A 19,779-nucleotide genomic window follows, 5' to 3' on the forward strand; every position below is an offset into this window, starting at 1 on the left:
AAATTACATTCCTGCCTCTGCTGATCCATCTGCTCATAGGTACCATATGTCAGTTACTTTATCAGGAAGCTTCAGGGGGATCCATTAGAGAGAGTCCACAGCATAATTAGAAAAAAGAACATTTGTTTTCCCAGCTGCCCTGTTTTCATCTTTCCTCTTCAAATGTTCTGCTGATTTCAATTAAGCTCACCATAGATGTGCCATCCTGGTGAACCTGGGGAACTAATTGCTTTAAAACTTAATATCTTGCTTGCAAGGTGGATTTTCTTCAGTTGGTTCAGCTATAATCCCAAATGCCCCGAAGGATGCTGTCACAAAATATGCCTCGCTGTGGGGCAGTTCTGCTGTCTGCAGGCAAGACAGCACTGTCCTCTAAAGGTGAGCAGCTGAACCTCAGCAAACCCCAACGCTGGGGATGTGGCCCTTGGGAAGCACCCTGGCCAGCAAGCAGTGGCCACAGCTGCACCTCTATTCCTGCTGGTGCTCTACCTGGGTTTTTGATAGGACAGAGGCAGAAGGAAATCCCCATCCAGCTCTTAAAGCCCATTGTACTGGTGATGTCCCTGCTGATGTCCTCCCCAGTCAAGAGCAATCCAGGGTATTGCAGGACCTGTAGCAGGGCTGCCCAGGCTGGTCACCCCCATGGTGGTTTCTGTTTCCTGGTTTGCTTAAGGAGAGGCAGTGGGTGACACATAGACACATAGGCATGCTGCCAGGGCACTGGGATCTGAGTTCAGCTGCAGGATTAATATTTATCAGCTGGTTTCCTTCTTCCTCTTGTCCAAGGGGAGAAGCCTGTGCACAAAACATTTTATTTCATTAGAGAGTTATTTTGTTTTGTTCTGTCTTTTTAACCTTGTTTGTAGAGGTCACTCTCTGTTTGCAATACAGAAAGCACAGGAAATGTGCATCTGCTACAGGAGCACAAAGTGGTGGTGTTCACAGAGCTCATCTTGCAGCCTTGGCTGGTCTAAAACAAGCTCTGTTGCCTCCTTAAATGAAGTTATCCTTACTACGGCTAGTGAGGCTGTGACAGAAGCAGACTACTTCCCTTGAGGCTTGCTGTGCTTTGCTGGACACCTTAATGCTGCTCACGGGGTGTCCAGGAGATGGTTCTGAGCCATCCTGCCCTCCTCAGCTCTCCACAGGAAAACCCCAGCAGAGCCTGAAACATGGTCTGGGGGGATCAGGTATGTCCACACAGCTAGAAACAACCGCACCATGGCATGTCCTTGCCCACCAGCCTCCCCCTGCATGGTAGGGGCCACCTTCGTCTCTCCAGGGCCTCTCTCACAAGCATGCAGCGGTGTGCAGCAAAGACTGAGTGCAGCTGCATCCAGAGCATGCTCCTCACAGCTGCTCGTTTCCTCTGAAGAGCTTAGCCCCAGCCAAGTTGGAGGTGAAGTAGGTGTTGAGGAGAGTGGAGGGAGTTAAGTCCAGTGGAATGGAATGAGTAGCATGCAGTTGTGCTGCTCAGCCAGAGTATCCCTCATGGAAGAGACTCAAACCATTAGCCTTGTCACTTGTTCTGGCCTCCTCCTGCTTTGTCTTATGTGAGATAGCAGCATCCCAACAAGCAAAAGCACACTGGTAGCCAAATTTGTAATGCTTAATGCTTAAAGCTTGCCTGTTTGTCGACAACCCATTCTTTTTTTGAAGCAATTTAGCCTGTGTGCTCCGCCAGCTCTGGTGCATTAAAACATCCTCTGCTTTTTCCCACTTCTCTCCTGTATCCATTTCTCTGTCCAGTGCAGTTTGCACATCTCACCAGCTCTAGTATCTCTGACACATTTTAGAGCAGTTTCAAGTTCAGCATTGCTTTCCCAGGGCAGGCTTGTGCTGGAGAATATCCCGTAGGAAGATGTGCCTTTATGCGTTGCGGTCTCTAGAAAGCTTAGCAATGCAATAGATACAGAGTGCCAGGAGTGCCTTGTTTTATTTAATTAAAGTGGGTGGGGTTTAGCTGCCAATATGCAAGTTTTGTTCTTTTTCACTTCTTAGCATAATTGCCCAACTGTAAAGATCCACAAGGAAATAAGAGAGGAACAGTTACTTAGCCAAAGGGAGTCAATAGATGCAACTGATTAATAAGTCATGGGTGCTTACTAGCTACTTGCTTTTCATGTATTGCCTGCAAGGATATTAGAAATACTGAACAAAGGTTAATTTTATGGGATCTAACTGTTAAAACTGGAGTAAGGATTTCAAGAGATGTCTCCCAGAAAACAGCAGTGTATGCTAATGAGGCAATAGCAGATTTCAGCTTATTTCTAGAACAGACACATCGTCGTTGCTTGCTGCTTGCCCCAGGTTGCCAGAGCAGCTCTCATCGGGGGAAGCAGAGCAGGATGCCTCACTCCTCTGTGCTCTCAATTGAGTTTCCTCATGCAATTTACAGCTGGATTATTTGGAGCCACTGGAAATCAAATATTTATAAAATTAGATGTACCTTCTGTTTCACTTGAGAATTTTGGGACCAAACAGTAACTCTGACCTTGAAAAGGTCTGTCAATGCCTGGCAACATAGTGATGTAGGCGAGCAATAAGGCTACTAAGTCATAAGTAACTGCATTTCATCAGGGTGGTGTGTAAATGTAATTAAAACTTCAGAGACCTCAAATAAACATCAGACTCTTGATGAGTTAGTTCAGCTGGATGTGGCAAGAGAAATTAGCAAAGCTGTCGTTGCTGCACCACATCAGAGATTTGCCTGCTGTTGACCAAAGGGTTTGTGGACTTGTGCAAGGCTCCACGCTGGGTTTCTGCCAGCGTGTGCCACATAAGTGAAGGCATGTGCTACTGTGTGAGGCTGAGACCTCAGTGAGACCCTCATTTAGTGTTACCCTGGGCTTTAGACACCGTGTCTTCCGCTGGGATGTTCTTAGAAGTGATGTTGAGGGTGAGTGTTACTCAGAACCTCTGCTAAGGACAAAGGCCCACCAGGAGAAGCACTTTCTTGAAGCAAGTATACTGTACAATGAGCTGTTCTGAGAAAGCAAAAGGTATTTCATGGGTGTGTGATACCTGTGCCCCGATCTTCGTGCCTTAAATGAGCTGAGAGCCTCTCTTGGTGTTTCAGAATAATTTCTCTTTATCTCACCCTTTGCACTTCTGCGTTCCTATCCCTGCTGTAGGCCATTGGACGCCCGCACATGCCTGCCTACTGGTCTCTGGGATTTCACCTCTCCCGATGGGGTTATGGCAGCATTGATGTTTTAAAGAAAACTGTTGATCGCATGCACTACTATGATATCCCATACGTAAGTATGAATTTTTCAATGTGTATGCTAATTCTATAATCCAAAGTGACAGGAATAGAATTGTGATAGCAGAAAAGTGATTTATCCTACAAAGAGAGTTGTAGAATAAAAGACTGTTCATAATTCTATGTAGTGGTTTTGCACTCAATATCTTTATAATGCTTAAAAGAACATTTAAAGCAGGCTTTGAACACAAGGTTTAAGTGCTGCTCTTGGCTGCATAGCAGGTGATTCTGGTGTGGATTTACTGTTATGTAGTATGAGGTGCTAGCATTTTAAAAATAAATTATGGTACTTCTGATGCATACCACTGCCAAACAGTTGCTAATCTAGGACTTCTACATTTCCACTTTGTCCATTGATACCATGTAAGTTTATAGGAGCTGAATTTCCCCTGACAATTATTTACAGTTATAGCCAATCTCTTAGGTTTCATTTCAGATGTTAATTACCTCTAGAAATGCAGTTGCATACATTCTGATTATCCATATCAAATATTTCAGTCATAGAATAATAGAATCATCAAATTGCTTGGGTTAGAAGGGACTTTTAAAAGTCATCTAGTCCAAACCCCCTGCAATGTGCAGGGACATCTTCAACTAGATCGTGTTGCTCAGAGCCCTGTCCAACCTGACCTTTAATGTTTTCAGGGATGAGGCATCCACCACCTCTCTGGGCAACCTGTTTCAGGGTTTCACCACCCACACTATGAAAAATTTCTTCCTTATATCTAGTCTGAATCTACCCTCTTTTAGTTTAAAGCCATTACCCCTTGTCCTACCATAATAGGCCCTACTAAAGAGTCTGTCCCCATTCCTCTTATAAGCCCCATTTAAGTATTAGAAGGGTGCAGTAAAGTCTCTCCAGAGTCTTGTCTTCTCCAGGCTGAACAACCCCAGCTCTCTCAACCTTTCCTCATAGGAGAGGTGCTCATCCCTTTGATCATTTCTGTGGCCCTCCTCTAGACTCGCTCCGTGATGTCCATGTCTTTCCTGTGCTGAGGACTTCAGAGCTGGATGCAGTACTAATGCGATGTTTACTTTCCAAATGTTTCAGGATGTCCAACATTTTGATATTGACTACATGGAGCGTCGCCTGGACTTTACCTATGACAAAGTGAACTATGCAGGTCTGCCACAGTACCTCCAACAGCTGAAGAAGGAAGGAATGCACAATGTCGTGATTCTGGTAAATGAACAATGTTGCTAATTATTTCTCTATTTGTAAGAACTGTTTTCAGCATAGTGTTCATAGCAGTATCTAGGTGCTAATGCACACATGCTGTTATACCAGATTTTCTATTTTTATCGCTTGTTGAGAAGAGCTGAAGAACGATTTCTTACAGATTTCATGTTTAAATTGTTTCATTTATCAGATACCCGTGTACCAGCACCATCCCTATACCATAACATTAATTCTCTTTCACATTGTCTCACTCAGTTATGAGAAATTTTGCCTCCGTTAAGGGCTGAGTTGAGGTAGGATTGTTTTCATGCTATTCTTTTCCTAAAAATGAACAAATGAGTTTAATATGCACACATAAATAGCTGAATAGTGGAAAAAATCTATTCATAATCATTCTGGAAAGCTACTAACTACAATTCATGTTGCCTCATGCTTACTTTTCATCTGAATTAATGAAAGAGATGCTCATTTGCATGAAAATTTGTGGGAAATGTATGTTGAACCTGTAACCAAAATTTATGTATGACCAAATGAAGTAATTTGGACAGAATTGAAAATCAGAGCTTTACATCTTCCCCGCCAATTTTCCCAACCAAGTTTGCTGTTTCTCTCCAGCAGGTCCCTGTACATGTCCTTGTGCCTAAATTACTGTCAAGAAAATTGGAGATCAATTAAATTGACATTTAAATAAAAAATAAAGAAATTAAGAAATTAAATAAAAGTACTTGACAGATGCGCAGACCTTGCTCTCCAGGGTCCCCCAGCAGCATGGTAGTAGGAGGGCTGCACTCCTCAGCGCAGGTTCTTCGTCTAAAAATCACATCATCTTGTAAAACAGGTCAAGTCAGAAGTGCCTTCTTGTCCTTATTTTTAATTCTACAATTTGCTGTAAAGTTCAGCATATGACTGAGGATGGACTAGTCAGCACTGCAGACACCCATAGCAGTATTTGCTGTTTAAAATAGTTATAAGATTTGCTGGTTTTTGGGCTGCCAGTGGGGTTTTTTGTAGTTTTGTTTAAAGTACCTGCTCTGAATTTATTATTGGCCTAATCTGCACTTTGTTGTTGTGCTATAATTACATTCACTGCTAGGAATCTCAAACAAAACCACACATCCCAAGTGATTAATTACATATTGATAATGGAAATAGCAGCTGTTAGCCAGCAATTTGCCTGCAAAGATATGTTCCCATGGATGTCCAGTTCTTTTGCAGCTGTAAACTCAAGAGAAGCTCCAGAGTGCAGCAGTGAAAACAGTTTCCATCACTGGAGGTTCTAAGGCACAGAGTTTAAACAATAACAGATCACTAAGCGACTCTGATGGAGAGCAACTTCAAGACAAAAGTAGTCCAAAATTAACTGGATGCATCATTGTAAATAATTAACAGTGATAGATGAGCACATGTGGTGTCAGGACTGAATGCTCTTTCTATTAGGTAGCTTAGACTCCGTATCTCCTAAATGCTGCTCTAAAAATTACCTAATCCATTTGAGCTCTAGTATTAAGTACCACCTGCTATTAATTGTGTTATCTCAAAAAAGTTTGAAAGACATTACTATATCAGTAAAATGCATGAGTGTGGAGTAGTTCTTCCTGTGCACACTTTGGCCTTTCAGTAAATCTACAGTAGTCATCTCTCTTTCATCAGAGTTAGGATGCTTCCAGTTGTTTTGTACTTGCTTCTGGGTAAGAAACTACAGGCAAGCAGTCACGGATCGGTGAGTGAGCTATGTTATCTGTCTTCTTACTTATGAGCTTAACTTCAACAACATTTTTTAAAGCCCTTTCAGTTTCTCAGGTGGCACATGCTAAAGCAGTGCAAGGAGGTGTTGCTATATAAACCTAAATTCAGCTGTTAGGCAGATGCAATGAGTGTAATAACAACAATTCTTAATCCATGCAATGAGCTAATGGGAATCCAGATAGGAAGCCCTTCTTTCTTCCTTCCACTAACCCATAACCAAGAACTGTCTTCTGCTCTAGTTCTTTAGATAAGCTTGTGAAAAAGAGCAAAAACTTATCCAGTTTGTCCTTCATGTTTTAAAAGCTGATAGAAGGTACTGGTAGTGAAGTTTTCTGCTTTCACTTTGTTACAGTGGCTGATATTTTTGTCAAACTCAGTCTGTTAGCATTCCTGTAAGTTGAGTCAGGAGCTGGAACAGTATAAAGGGCTTCATTCCCAAGTGACAGCAAAGCTATGCTAACTGCAACCAAGGCAAGTGTAATCCAGTTTGATAACAAAAGAACAATTTTCTGTTTAGATTCCCTTTGGGTAGTGACATAATGAGTGAGTTCCCCAAGTGCAGCAGCACATTGCTGCCTCTCTTGTGATGATTCCAGCAAATGGACTCTGATTGCAATCACTTAGTGTCATGTAAAACCTCTACTAAATGAATTTAGGGGAGACAGGTTCAGTCCTCCTCATCTCAGACCACCAAGGTCGCAAGCAAAGCGCAGATCCTGACAGGCAGCAGTACTAACAGCAGTAACCTGCCTGAGGATGGGACTCTGAACTTGGTTGTGGAATGGCTGGTTCTTCACCATCAGGAAGTCCAGTCCCCACACTTGCATCCAATGCTGAGAGCCCTCCATGCCTATGGTCAGCTTGATAGTAGCATAGACCCATTATCAGAACCTCTAAATGCAGTCCTTCAGCACTTCTCTCTCCTGATCTCTTTCAGAGGCCACCTCCATTTACAGGAAATTTTGACTAAGAGTGTCAGTACTCGGTCATCATTACAATGCTGAATAATGTGCATGCTTCAGCTGAGTCAGAACAACGATGTTCTTTAGAAACAAAGAAAGAAATTCTAAAAGTAGCAATGACTACAATGTAAAATTATAAACGTTATTACTGAAGAGGACTTTAACAAAAGACCCTTGTATACCTTCCATTAAAACACTAAAACTAGAAACAGCTAGGAATAGCGTGATTGACAAATCACTTAAAAGTCAATAGCAACATGCTTATGATTCAAAACAATGCTTGATACCTTTAACATTTTAAAGTCCATCTCTATCAGCCGTAGAGGCTAAAATTTCCAGAGGTGAGTTCTTCTGAATGTGCATCAAGATCTATGTTTGGAGGCATAGGTAGAAGCACGTAGGTCTGGATAAGTGCTGGATGCCCCCAAGTCTCAGGGCAATCAGTTGGAGTTAAGGATGCTCAGGACCTCCTTTCCAAGAGCTGCTAACAGGAATGAACTTCCTCCCCCACAAACAACCCATGAATGCACAGGAGGGTTTTGTTCTCTTTAGGATGATACTAAACCTGCATAATATAATAGATTTATGCACTGGAATAACATTTCAGATGAGCAAAACCAGAAGTTTGGATTAGGAGTAGCTAATTAAGATGGCCTTCCAGCCTTTAAGTCCCTTGAGATGCATCTTTTACGCAATTATAAGATAATTATTGCAGATGGAGAGTTTTCTCTTTTCCAAAGCTGAACTATGAAGTTAAAAATGAAATGGACACTTATAACTCTTTATGGAGGTGATGCTGGAGCTAGATAAAGTTGAACAGAATTTTGCTTTTAAGGTAGGGATTTAGCAGGGACTTTTGTTTACGAGGCATGGAAAAACATGCTTTCTTCACTAAGGCTATAGCTATCAGAGTGCTTACAAGTAAATTGGGCAACAACTTCAGGTTTAAATGAGCTTTAAACGTGCCTTTAAAGAAATTCACCATTTGGGTAATTCTTTTGGTTTAAAGAAATTTATTTGTTAGACTTTCATATTTTCATGGAAATTCACTAAAGTTACTGCGCAAGCTCAAAGCGAATGGAAGAACTGTTTCAGTGTTTTTTTCCATTGTGTTTCATGACTGGAAGGTTTTGCCTTAAGCAGAGCCTGAGGAAATAACATTTTCTGAGAAAAAAAGAGTAAAGAGTTCCCTTACTGTGAAATGTCTGCAGTCTTCCTCTGCTCTAAGTAACACAAAGCAGATCACTGCTCCCAGTCAGGGGCATATTGCAAAATACATTTATCTCCTTTAGGTCCAGTTGACTGCTGAGCAGAGTTGAATGGTATCTCCTCATTCACCAACATTTCAAAGTTTTCCTAACTTTATTACTTACTGCTATGGTGGGCCACCATCTTCCCCAAGGGAAGATTAGGCTCCCTTTCAATGAGCTTGGTGGCTATCAATGGCCATCCTGAGGCAAAGAAGCTGGTGCTGTCAATGCCACTGGAAGTAATGGGAGGTGGTGACAACCCCAAGATTGAAAGGGGCAGCAAGGATGAGCTATGGGGTATAAAATCCTGTGGACTTCACACCTGGAGAAAACGTGTGGCCTTACAGGCATGTGTGAATTGGGCTATTCTGCACTAGGCTGACATAAACCACCCTCATCTGACATCAGATCTGAAGGGAGGACTAACAAGGTCCTTTTGAGGTTGTGTCCCAACTTCAAGTCCTTTAAGAAATCTGCTATTACAGCACTGAACTGCTGATACCAGGGCAGATGGAATCCGGATTGCCTTGGAGGAAACCCAGAGGTGTTCAAGTGTGGGAATGCCCAGAGACCTTGGCAAGGGGGAAAGTAAAAAGCTAGTGCCTCTCTAAAATCATTTCAACATAAAATGTCTCATAAAGAATAAAAATGAGGGTATTTGATAATTTCACATTACTCTTGCGTTATACAGCAAATACTCATGACATATCTTTAATGACTTTTCCTAAATTATTATGTACTCTCAACTCTTATTAAATTTTAATGCTGTTTTCTTCATATTTTATTGCAATCTGCGTTGAGAACATAATCAAATTTTTTCTAACAAATAGAAAAGTAATTGTTACCTTTGGGATTTTGATAATGGAAGTGTAATCACTGTTTTCAGGACCCTTTCATAACTAAGGATGAAGAACCAGGCACTTACAGGCCTTATGACCTTGGAGAGGAAATGGGAGTCTGGGTGAACAACTCTGATGGCATTACTCCTGCTGTTGGAAAGGTTGGTTTATTAAATTGTCTCAGGCATTTGGCCTAGTGCTGCTTCAAAGTGATAAAGCATCTGTGTAACAGAAATAAGAAGATAACCAGATGTCATACCTGTGAACTTTAGGCCTTGCCCCCCGGAGATTCAGTGTTTCCTGACTACACCAACCCCAGGACAGTGGAATGGTGGACCCAGATGTGTCTGGAGTTTAAGGATGTCCTTGACTACGATGGGATCTGGATTGTATGTCTCCTTATATTTGTCCTCCCTTCTTTTAAAAAGAGAAAATGAAGCTTTTGATATGTGTCTTACTCTCTTTATTAAAGGATATGAATGAACCATCCAATTTCTTAGACGGCCAGTATCCTGGATGTGCTGTTAATGATATCAATAACCCTCCTTATGTTCCTAGTAAGTAAGTTTTCCTTCACAATCTTTTTTTATAACCCTGGATTGGTTATTTCTTAGAAAAAAAAAACATCTTCTCATTTTCCATCTTTCCCTGACTCTTCTGTGCGTTCATTTACATACTTGTTCAAGACTCCATTGGCTCAGCTTTGTTGGAGGATCAAATGGAGGCTGCTTCCGTCTGTCAGTGAGGCTGCCTTGTAACAGGACTAGAAAAGTGGCATCCCCTACTGTTCTCAACTGGTCTACATCAGAGAAAGGGCAAGATACCTATTCACAATAACAAAGCTACACAGTTATGGAAGGAGCAACCCTTCTGCCTTACCATCACCACAAGTAGTCCCAGGGATGAACAAACTGCCTTTTCCACAAACCATGGCAAGTAAGATGGCATTCCCTGATTCAATATTTTTCTTTCTCTTAGGAAAGGAATTTTTATTGCCTTACTAGAAATGGGCTTACTAAAAATAAGCTTAGAAATGGCCAAGCCTATGGGAGACTGATAGGAATGGGAGCACCTCTTCCAGCAACCAAGTTAATGACATGCTCATTCTTCCCCAGGAAGCCATAAGTACTACAATTAGTGCTAGTGGTCTTGGCAATTAATCCAGTCAACATTTCCCCAGGAAAGCCCAGCTGCCTAAGCAATGCTAATATGCAGCAGGAAGTTGATAGATAAATGAGTTATTGACAGTGAAGTACTGAAAATGTTCCTCTTTTCTCTTCAGGCTTTTGTACTGTCATGTGAACTCTTCATTTTATTTATTGAATCTCATTTCTTTTCAGTCCGGATAAAAGAGAAACATCAACATAACAAAACATGACAAATATTACAAAAATATTGTAAATTATTGAAAGCAGAAGCAGAGCTTTTAATTGTGATTTTGGTATTTGCTCTGTTTTCGGGGAAACCACTGACTGTAACATTTGTATACTGGCCCTGTGGGTCTTGTCATTGACCAAAGCCAGGGAACTGATGAGATATTTCCACCTTTGCCTTAAGTTACTTCCATTTTTGTCAACGGAGCTTCAAAAACAGGTGTGAGACATTGGGCAAGATGGCCAAAACAGCAGAGCTCCCTTTATCCTCATAAATAAAGGACGGAGGGATGGGCCCATAAAGAGGCTTCTGAGCCATGAAACTGAGCTTTGCAACAACTAGTGTTGATAGTTAGAGCCATTACAGAGGAGTCAGACCTAGAGACCTAGATATCTACGTGACATATAAGAACAGTGAGAGATGCTGAAGACTGTGTTCCCAGCCCAGTTTCTCTCTATGACTTCCTCCTTCTTGTGCATGTATGCACCTGCTTCTGCTTGTGACTCGCAGTGTTGGAATCATATCATTGGATCATAGAATGCTTTGGGTTGGAAGGGACCTTAAAGATCATTTAGGTTCAACCACCCTTCCATGGGCAGGGACACCTTCCACTAGACAGATTGCTCAAAGCCCCGTCCAACCTGGCCTTGAACACTGCCAGGAACAGGGCAGCCACAGCTTCTCTGAGCAACCTGTGCCAGCACCTCACCACCCTCATAGTGAAGATTTTCTTCCTAATATCTAACCTTAACCTACCCTCTTTCATCTTAAAGCCATTCTCCCTTGTCCTATCACTGCATGCCCCAGTAAGAAATCCCCCTCCAGCTTTCCTGTAGGCCCTCTTTAGATGCTAGAAGACTGTTGTAAAGTCTCCCTGGAGACCTCTCTGGTGTTCGTCTCCCTTCTGCAGGCAGGAGCCTAAGGCATTTTTTCCAAGGTATAGGAGATCTGGTTTTAAGCAGTGTTTAAGTGCTTTCTTTTATATTCCATTTTGTGCCAACACTGTATATGCCCTTGGCTGTCCATTGGTGTAAGTGTGAGGTGGCACCTAAGCTGCTTAATCTGACAAGACTTTAGGACCTTTCTGGCAGGGTTTTGTCGCCTAAGACTGTTGGTTTAGGTGACCAAATCTGTCGAGTCCCAGTCTCAGTGCCTCAGGCTTTTTGTCATCATAGCCTTCAGCCTCTTTATCTAAATTATAGCCACAAACAAACTTCTAAAACCAGATGTCCTTCAGATCAATTTTCTATAAAACACTTTATACTGAAGGTAATATGCAATTGTAAAATAATCAGTATTACTGAGGCAAAAGACAAAATACTCAGAATAAGAGTGAACCATGAAAATATGATTCATGTGGCAGCATTTTTTTTCATATCCCATCTTAACTTGATGGGGTTAATAATTAAGTGCTGCTGGGACATTAAGTATGGCTTTCCCCAGAACCTCAGTGTCGTCTTCAAAGCCGTATCTGTCAAGGTTACTTGGAAATTGCCTACAAATTTATTTATTTGTGATGCAGATCAGCCACACTGGAGTCTTTGTGTCTAAAGATTCCAGCTGTGGTGGCACAGCAGAGCAGAGAGGCTAATGGGGTTTCAGGTGCAGAGAAATGCACTTTGTACTAACAAACTGCAGACATACAGTGAAGTGCGATTAGGCAGTGAGATTGCTTGCTCACAGAGAAATAGTTACAGTGCTGCCTGCACCTAATTAAGCACGCAATAGAGGAATACTTGAGAAACTACCTTCTTTTTTTGAGAAGATTTTGTAACATTTTCAACTCCATCTCTAGAAATTAATACAGACATCTGACCTGTCCAGTTGCTGCTGAATTCACATGGCATTTCATGGAGGTCACCTGCAGAGGATGAGAATCACATTTTCTGCACCAAAAGGGCTTTGCCAGCATCTCCTTAATATGGGATCAAAGACCAGGCAGCATCTGTGCAGCCAATATGCACCTCATATTGCTTCCCCTTGGCTCAGCTAAAACAGCGCTGTGCCAGTCACATCAGGGCTACCCCTGACTATTACTGACAGCAAAAAAGCCACCACTGCCTCCATTGCCTGTGACCTCCTGATAGAAGGAGTTCCTGGATAATGATCCGCATGTGAATATACCCATTATAATCTGTCCTTGCTCTCCTGAGCAGCCTATCAGGCCATAGCAGATGACAGCCTGTGGACTACTGCACCTCATGCTTTTTCCAACACTGCCCACCTCTGATACTCCCCACTCATTACCCGCAGTGCTGCCTGGGCCCTCCTGTCCTTTCATTCCTCCTGTCTTTTAGTCCTAGATGCTTCAGGGGAAGAGAAGGGCTGGAGTTGAGTTTAGGTGTGAATTTTGCCATGATAGGGCAGAATCATGCTTCCTACCTACATCTGCAGCTGAGTGATGCATAAACTGAGACCTCATGATTTCACACAACCATGCAAGTTCCCTGGGTGTCCGGATTTCTGGGTTTGTTCTGTTTTTCTGGCAACATTTTTGCTCTTCAGTAAAATTTGTCGCCATGTTAAAGAACATGCAGGTGTATTCTTAATTCAGCAATGCACAAGTTTTCTTTCTGGCTGTTACTGAATACATGGTATCTGTACAGAGGTTTTGAATTATTGGACATAAAACTTGAAAATAACAAGCAGTGTTTACTCAGCCATCCCACCTCCCTGAGGCCACGTGCCTGTCTGCAAGCAGCTGTCCATGGCCACATGCTAACCTCTAATCAGTGCAGGTCTGGCACTTCTTCAGCTTTTTCTCTTCCCAAATTCTTTGGTGTTTTCAACCCTAAATGAGTAGAAAGAGATTTGATCTTGATCCTTGAGGTCCCTTCCAACCTGCTGTTCTATGATTGATGTATATAATTTCACAGTGTTTTGTACCATTCTCAGGCGTTTCTAATCATTCCCTGGCACTGAAGACGTTGTGTCCTGACTCCAGGACTTACCTTGGGGAGCATTATAACACACACTCTCTCTTCGGCTGGTCACAGACAGCACCAACTTTCAAGTAAGTTTTCTAAGCATTTTAAGCAGATTTCAGGTGATTGAAATACATTTTAAAAGCTGCTTATGTTACCTGGGAAATCTGCAGTAGTATTTAATGAGAAATAGCCCCATGCTTCATTTTACTGTTTGTCATTTATAAGAAGTTTAAAGAAAACAGAATCTTGAAAGAAGGAATAAAATCTTTTCCAGCTTTATTTTCTTAGCTAAAATAAGGATCTACTTGTAAGGCCTAACTCTTCAGCTGCCTCCTTTGTATAACTCGAGCAAGATGTTTCTGTCCTCTGTTAGAGCTGCTCACTTGCAGCCGCTGCAGAAGCAGCCCTGTGTGGCATCAGGGGAATCTTTCCATCCCTTCCTTATGTGGCCCAAGCAGAGGAGTTTCTATCACTTCCAGTGAAGGATCTGAATGGTGCAGCTCTCCCAGCTGCCTCTGGTTCCTGGCAGGCAGCGCTTTGCCTTTTGGCTTGGGGCTCAGTCAGTCCAGGAGGGCACAGCTGCATTGCAGCACAGTTGCTGTCAGCTACTGTAAAACTCATTTTGCAGCTGGGAAGCACTCAGAACTAGTTTATGCAGGCAGACTATTGCTGTGAAGCTGGAGTGACAGTGGAAAGCTAGCTGCTGGATTAAATCAAATGGGCAATTCATGCCTTTTCTAGCAGAGACTGAGCTAAACCACAGATAAGTTTTGATACCGCAATGTAAGTGCCAAAGCAGGGGTACTTGTGCTGTCTTATTTCAGTATTTAGCACCCATTTGCAGCAGTTGTATTGTGATGGCATCCAGAGAACATGGCTAAGTGAGCCTACTTAGGGTGCTGATGCACTTGTATTCTATATGCCAAGCCTGTGAGGAAGGGAAGCACTGGGTAAAACCCAGGAGCAGTTTGACAGCTCTTGTGGCCTGGCCAAAGAGCAGTCCAGCTTTTGAGAGCAGCAGCAGACAGCCCTCAAACCTTGGACCTTGCTGGCCACCCCGCCCAGCAAAGATACATGGGACTTAGCACTGGTTTTTGGCCCCTATGCCCTCATCTCAGCAAAGATCCTGCCATTGCTGGTCCTTCCACTGGGCTTTGTCCTCTGCATGCTGGGGTCCATGTAACCATGCACTGTTTTGGTAGCACTGTTCAAAGAGGGGCTCTCTTCTTGAGCTGTTGGGTTTTTTTAGTTTTATTCAGGCTCTGTGCCAGCAAAGCCAATTGCCTGGGACAAACCTTGTGAATTTAGCAGGAAAAGCTCCATGTGCCAGCAGATCTGACAGTGTGCATACTGTCCAGCTGCCCTAACCCAGACCAGTGCCATTGGGATGGTTACTGCTACATGGCTCCTTGCAGCCTCCCACAGGGCTGTGAACCTTCCCCATTCCTGCAGCACTTGCTTTCAGAGCTCCTTCCGGAAGAAATATTTTGCTTAGCTGAATGTAGAAAGTCCTTCAAGGCTGGAGAATACCACCAAAAGCGTGAGCAGAGGCTGGATTTGCTGCAAAGCTGGGAGAATTCAGTGAAGAATTTTTCATTCAAATTCATTTGTGTTTCTCAAACGCATTTCTTTTCAAGGCTGGTTGTAAACCCTTTCTGCATTTGCTCTTCACAAATAATAGACTAAATTAAATTACTGACAGGAATATTCAACAAACCAGCATCAACTGCAGGATATTAGTTGAAAAACGAATGACAAGTTCATAATCACATAAAGAATTATTCTAATGTAGCCAGAGAATAGGAAATGTGTCTTCTGACCCATGTCAAACAGCTTGAATTTTGATACAGCAGCAATCAGCTTGTGCGTAGCTTAACGCCAAGAGCTATTTGCACATGATATTCTGTAAATAACTTCAATCAGCAAATCCATTTGACAGCGTTAGGGCCTGTTCAGCAATGGTTCACACCAGACTGAAATTTATTCAATAGATTACTTGTTGCAAATTGTTTATTCAGATCTGGGTCATAGTTGAGTTGATCCAATGTTGCCCTCATTAGCACCTGCATTTGCAAATGGAACTAAGGACTTGTGCTGCACAGACAGAAGAGAGCACTCATACTCAGGACATCCATGAAATGGCTCCAAAACGCTGTTTACACAAAGCACATGGTGTCTTGTGGAGTTATTGGGCCCAGCAGAGCACCTGCAACCCAGAACCAGCGAGTCCTTCATGGTCTAGGTACTGTACCTCTTGCTGCATATGGCCCGTAAGGTTAATATGTTTAGGCTTGCATGAAACCTGTTGGCTGTTTTGCTTCAGAAACAAATGCTGAAGCATTTTAAAGGCTCTGCACCATTACAGAACCAACAACAAATACTGGCCGTTACAATACAGATGAAAGAGCTCTTGATCAAATCTGATTAAGGAAAGGGAGAAGTCGGTGGATGGCAGACAACATGGTTAATATTTCATGCTAAGATTACCCCCAGAACCTAAGTTGCCGTGCCCAAAATGGCTTAAAGCAGAGCTGAATTTGAGTTCCTGAAATATATAATATTGCAATATGTACTTATGTACAGAGATGATCTTATGTTGAGGGATTTTGTACCAGATTTGTTAATAAGGAATGTTGCACTTCTTTGATTTTCTAGAGATGCAGCAAAATTCTTTTCAAAATGCAAGGAAAACTCTGTTACACCACTAATTCTGTAACGAAAATTCATATATCAAACCATGACAGGAAACCAAAGGAAACGCTACAGGCATGGGGTGACATTTTGAATAACTACAGTTTTGTGTTCTATATTTATTATTTCTTTTTTTATCGTGTTCACATATTGGGTTTGTTTGTTTGTTTGTTTTTACTTTTAATTCCAGGATGTTAGGCCTTTATTTGCCAATACAGTTCTCTAAACAAATCCTTTATTGGAAAGAATACATATTAGACTGGTTTTTACAACCTTCAGGACACTAAATTAAATGTACTAATACAGAAAGGAAATTATGTTTCTGTTCTTCAATTTGACACGCTATTGAGAATAAATTAAACCCAAATTATTTTTAGGAAGACAAAAAATACCCAAACCAAATTGGTTTGTGGCTCGGATAGATTTTAGGTTTTTATTTTGGCCACTGAATAAAATTTACCATTATTTGCAGTTTTACTGCCACATTTTTACGTGACTTGTGACCATAATAATAATTGTTTCACAAATAACAGCCTTTCAGATAAAACTGTGCTGGAAAGCTCAGGCTGATCATATGACTTGTTCAGTCACCATTCTCAATTTAATGATCATTGCATTTCTTCACAGTGTTGTCCAGCAGGCAACAGGAAAGCGGGCGTTTGTCCTGACTCGGTCTACGTTCGTTGGCAGTGGGAAGTATGGGGGTCACTGGCTGGGTGACAACTTCTCTAGGTGGAAAGACATGCACCAGTCAATCATTGGGATCCTGGAATTCAACCTCTTTGGCATCCCCTTTGTAAGTCCAGTGTCCTTCAGGCAGTTGCTGGCTCATACACAATATCACTTTAAATGAACTCAGATGTTTTCTGAAACAAGCTGCTGGAGATGGCCAGCAGTAATGGCCTCCACAGCATAAGGAACTGCAGGTTTAAAAAGCTAAATGTCATCAATCTTGCCTGGCTGAAGAGAAACAAGAATAGCACTGCTAGACTCAGGTTAAATCACTACAGGCCATCCAAAACTGATCTCTTTATATTACTTATTCTATCACTGAGTTCCCTCCATATATTTCTGATTTTGCAAGTTGGGCTGGAGAATTTGTAGAATTACTGAAATATGTTCATATCTTCCACAGTGATGTTAATGCTCCAGGAGCCAGCACGATCTCAGTCCCAGAAAAATTCGTTTCATTCGCTCTCATAAAGCTGTCAGAAATGAGTATATGTTGTTCAAAAAAATGTTTTTATTAACAAGCTTCTCATTTGGGGCCTCAGTCACAATCACAGACACCTATCCAGTGATTTTATTTTTCCTCAGGTCGGTGCCGATATCTGTGGATTTAACGATAACACCACCTATGAGCTCTGCTTACGCTGGATGCAGCTTGGCTCTTTCTACCCATTTGCCAGAAACCACAATTCAGAGGGAAATAGTGTAAGTAAACAAAGTTATGCAAGCTGTAGCCTAGGATTACAGTAAGGACAATGGTGATTTGTATTGCTTTCTCAGAAAGGTACCTGCCGTTCTCGGGTGAGCTAGAGTGGCAGGTGAGAAGAGGTGCTGCACTGAGGGTTGGAATTACATGGAGAAGTGTAAATTTTTTCCATCCATAATCTAAAGGTGACAAAGAAATGCTGAAAAAAATGTCATGTCTGCCATATAACGGCTGTGCAGAAATGTGCACTGTGCGCTTGGATTGACAGAATATGGTCTTCCAGTGCTGTTGGTAGGATTCACTTCCTCCATCTTTTATTTACCGAAGCTCAGGTTTTATCTAAAAGCCAGTAAGTGTCAGTGCATCTTCCTACTCCTTTCTTTGCTTTGTTTTTTGTTTCAGTACTTCTGTAACAAAAACAGGTACTGCAGGAAGGGGAGAGAGGGCATTGTACACCATCCAAGCAAGTTCTAGGCAAATGCCACAGTTAGAAACTCCAGACAAATGCATGAGAACTCTAAGGATAACCAGCAAGAGCAGCACCATTATCAACCGGGAAGCAACAAAGACCAAAAAAGGCCAATGAGAAGGATGAAAAATTGCAGTGTCAGTCAAGACCCATGCTCTGGCTTCAATTTATCATAAATTCCTCTCAAGATTTGTTGCAAGTATCAGGTTGTTTCTATGAACAGTTTGAAGGTCTTACAGCCTTTGTAAGTACACTGTGTTTATCTGCAACAGCAGTGAAATGGTTCTGCTAGTTCAGTAAATGTCTTCTTTTTTTCCTTCTGTAAACTGCTCCATGCAATGCTGGAGCACTGGCTGTTAGCTAACCTTCAGTTTTATTTGAAGCTGCATCGTGAAAATGTTGCAACATTTACACCTCCAGAAAGACTCCTGTCTCTGCATGAAAGCATGAAGGACGTTCAGCAACTGGGCAAATGCAGGAGTGACAGTGCTGTCATTAGGGGAATTACGCTGTAGACCCCTGGGAAATGCTGATATATTTCTCTCTATGAAAAAAATGTCTGTGAGGTGTTAGCTGCTGCTGTTAATAAGTATTTTCTATTTACCTGTCCACTAAAATTATCTATAATGTTTTATATATAATAATATATATAATTATATATATAAAATATTATATCTAAAATTATCTATATATGTTTGCTTGGCTCTTTGAGCATGCAGATGGGGTCTGATCTGCACAACTGGGTACTAATCACATACACACAAGTTAATAAGCAGGGAAAGAGCAATGGGTCTGCATGACAGGAGTTGAGTGAATGACAGCAGTAACAGAAGATACATTTGGTTTATTTCTTGAATCCACTGAAAACACTGTGTTCACTGAATGAAATGAACAAGGCATTTTGGGTGACTCAGCATCACCTAGAAGTCTGTTTTTTGTGAACTTAGGCAATATTTGTATAGTGTCAGAATACTGGTAAGAATATACTGCAATTTTTTGAAATAATAGAAGGATGCTCTGGAGCTCAGAGCCAGCAGGGAATATTATCAGTGACTAATTCTGATGTAAACATAATAATGGAGAAATTCAACTTACATATTGAGCTTAATATTAAGTTAGTGTTAAAATAAAATCTGAAATACCCACTTTGCCTAATTCATTGGGGATTTCAAATGGTTTAATTAATACTTTTCTTGTTTGAAAAGCACTCGATAATATAAAAAGCGTTGTTACTTCTGTTCCTTTTATGTTTCATTATCCTTGGAATTCATCATACATTGTTCAGTTTTAATGAGAAAACTGAGTATTATGGGAAAATTTTGTGAAGGAGGAAGGGAGCAGTGTGACTCGTTAGCTATCTCAGTTTAGCCCTGGGGAAGGTCGGACAGGAGGAAATAAAGGGGATGCAACCCTTTGCTGTATCAGCACTGCCCTGGGCTGCGCGCTCTGCATCCCGTCACAGGGGAGAGCCAAAGTTGCCTTGAAGTAAATCAGAAGCAGTCAAAGAGTGTAGACAGATGGCTTAAATCTGCCTTTCTGATGGTGAGACAGTGTGGATGCCCTCTCTCCCAGGAGAGCATTGCTGGCAGTGAGGAGGTAAGGGGCACTGCTGATATCTGGGTGTCCCCTAGTCAGGGCATC

General features: G+C 41.8%; 1 protein-coding gene across 1 annotated transcript in view; it reads left to right on the forward strand.

Annotated features, from left to right (window-relative positions):
- Nucleotides 1-19,779, forward strand: part of LOC308217301 (sucrase-isomaltase, intestinal-like) — a gene marked incomplete at both ends in the record, with an annotated part of 60,994 nt that overhangs the window by 23,639 nt on the left and 17,576 nt on the right. The window contains 7 exons of the mRNA XM_080610299.1: nucleotides 3,135-3,260; nucleotides 4,317-4,448; nucleotides 9,290-9,403; nucleotides 9,515-9,631; nucleotides 9,715-9,799; nucleotides 13,512-13,629; nucleotides 16,862-17,030. Coding sequence (XP_080466425.1) covers nucleotides 3,135-3,260; nucleotides 4,317-4,448; nucleotides 9,290-9,403; nucleotides 9,515-9,631; nucleotides 9,715-9,799; nucleotides 13,512-13,629; nucleotides 16,862-17,030 — 861 coding nt within the window. The remainder of the gene's footprint in view (nucleotides 1-3,134; nucleotides 3,261-4,316; nucleotides 4,449-9,289; nucleotides 9,404-9,514; nucleotides 9,632-9,714; nucleotides 9,800-13,511; nucleotides 13,630-16,861; nucleotides 17,031-19,779) is intronic.

The sequence above is a fragment of the Psittacula echo genome (genome assembly GCF_963264785.1).
Source record: "Psittacula echo genome assembly, chromosome: 1".
NCBI classification, from domain to species: domain Eukaryota; kingdom Metazoa; phylum Chordata; class Aves; order Psittaciformes; family Psittacidae; genus Psittacula; species Psittacula echo.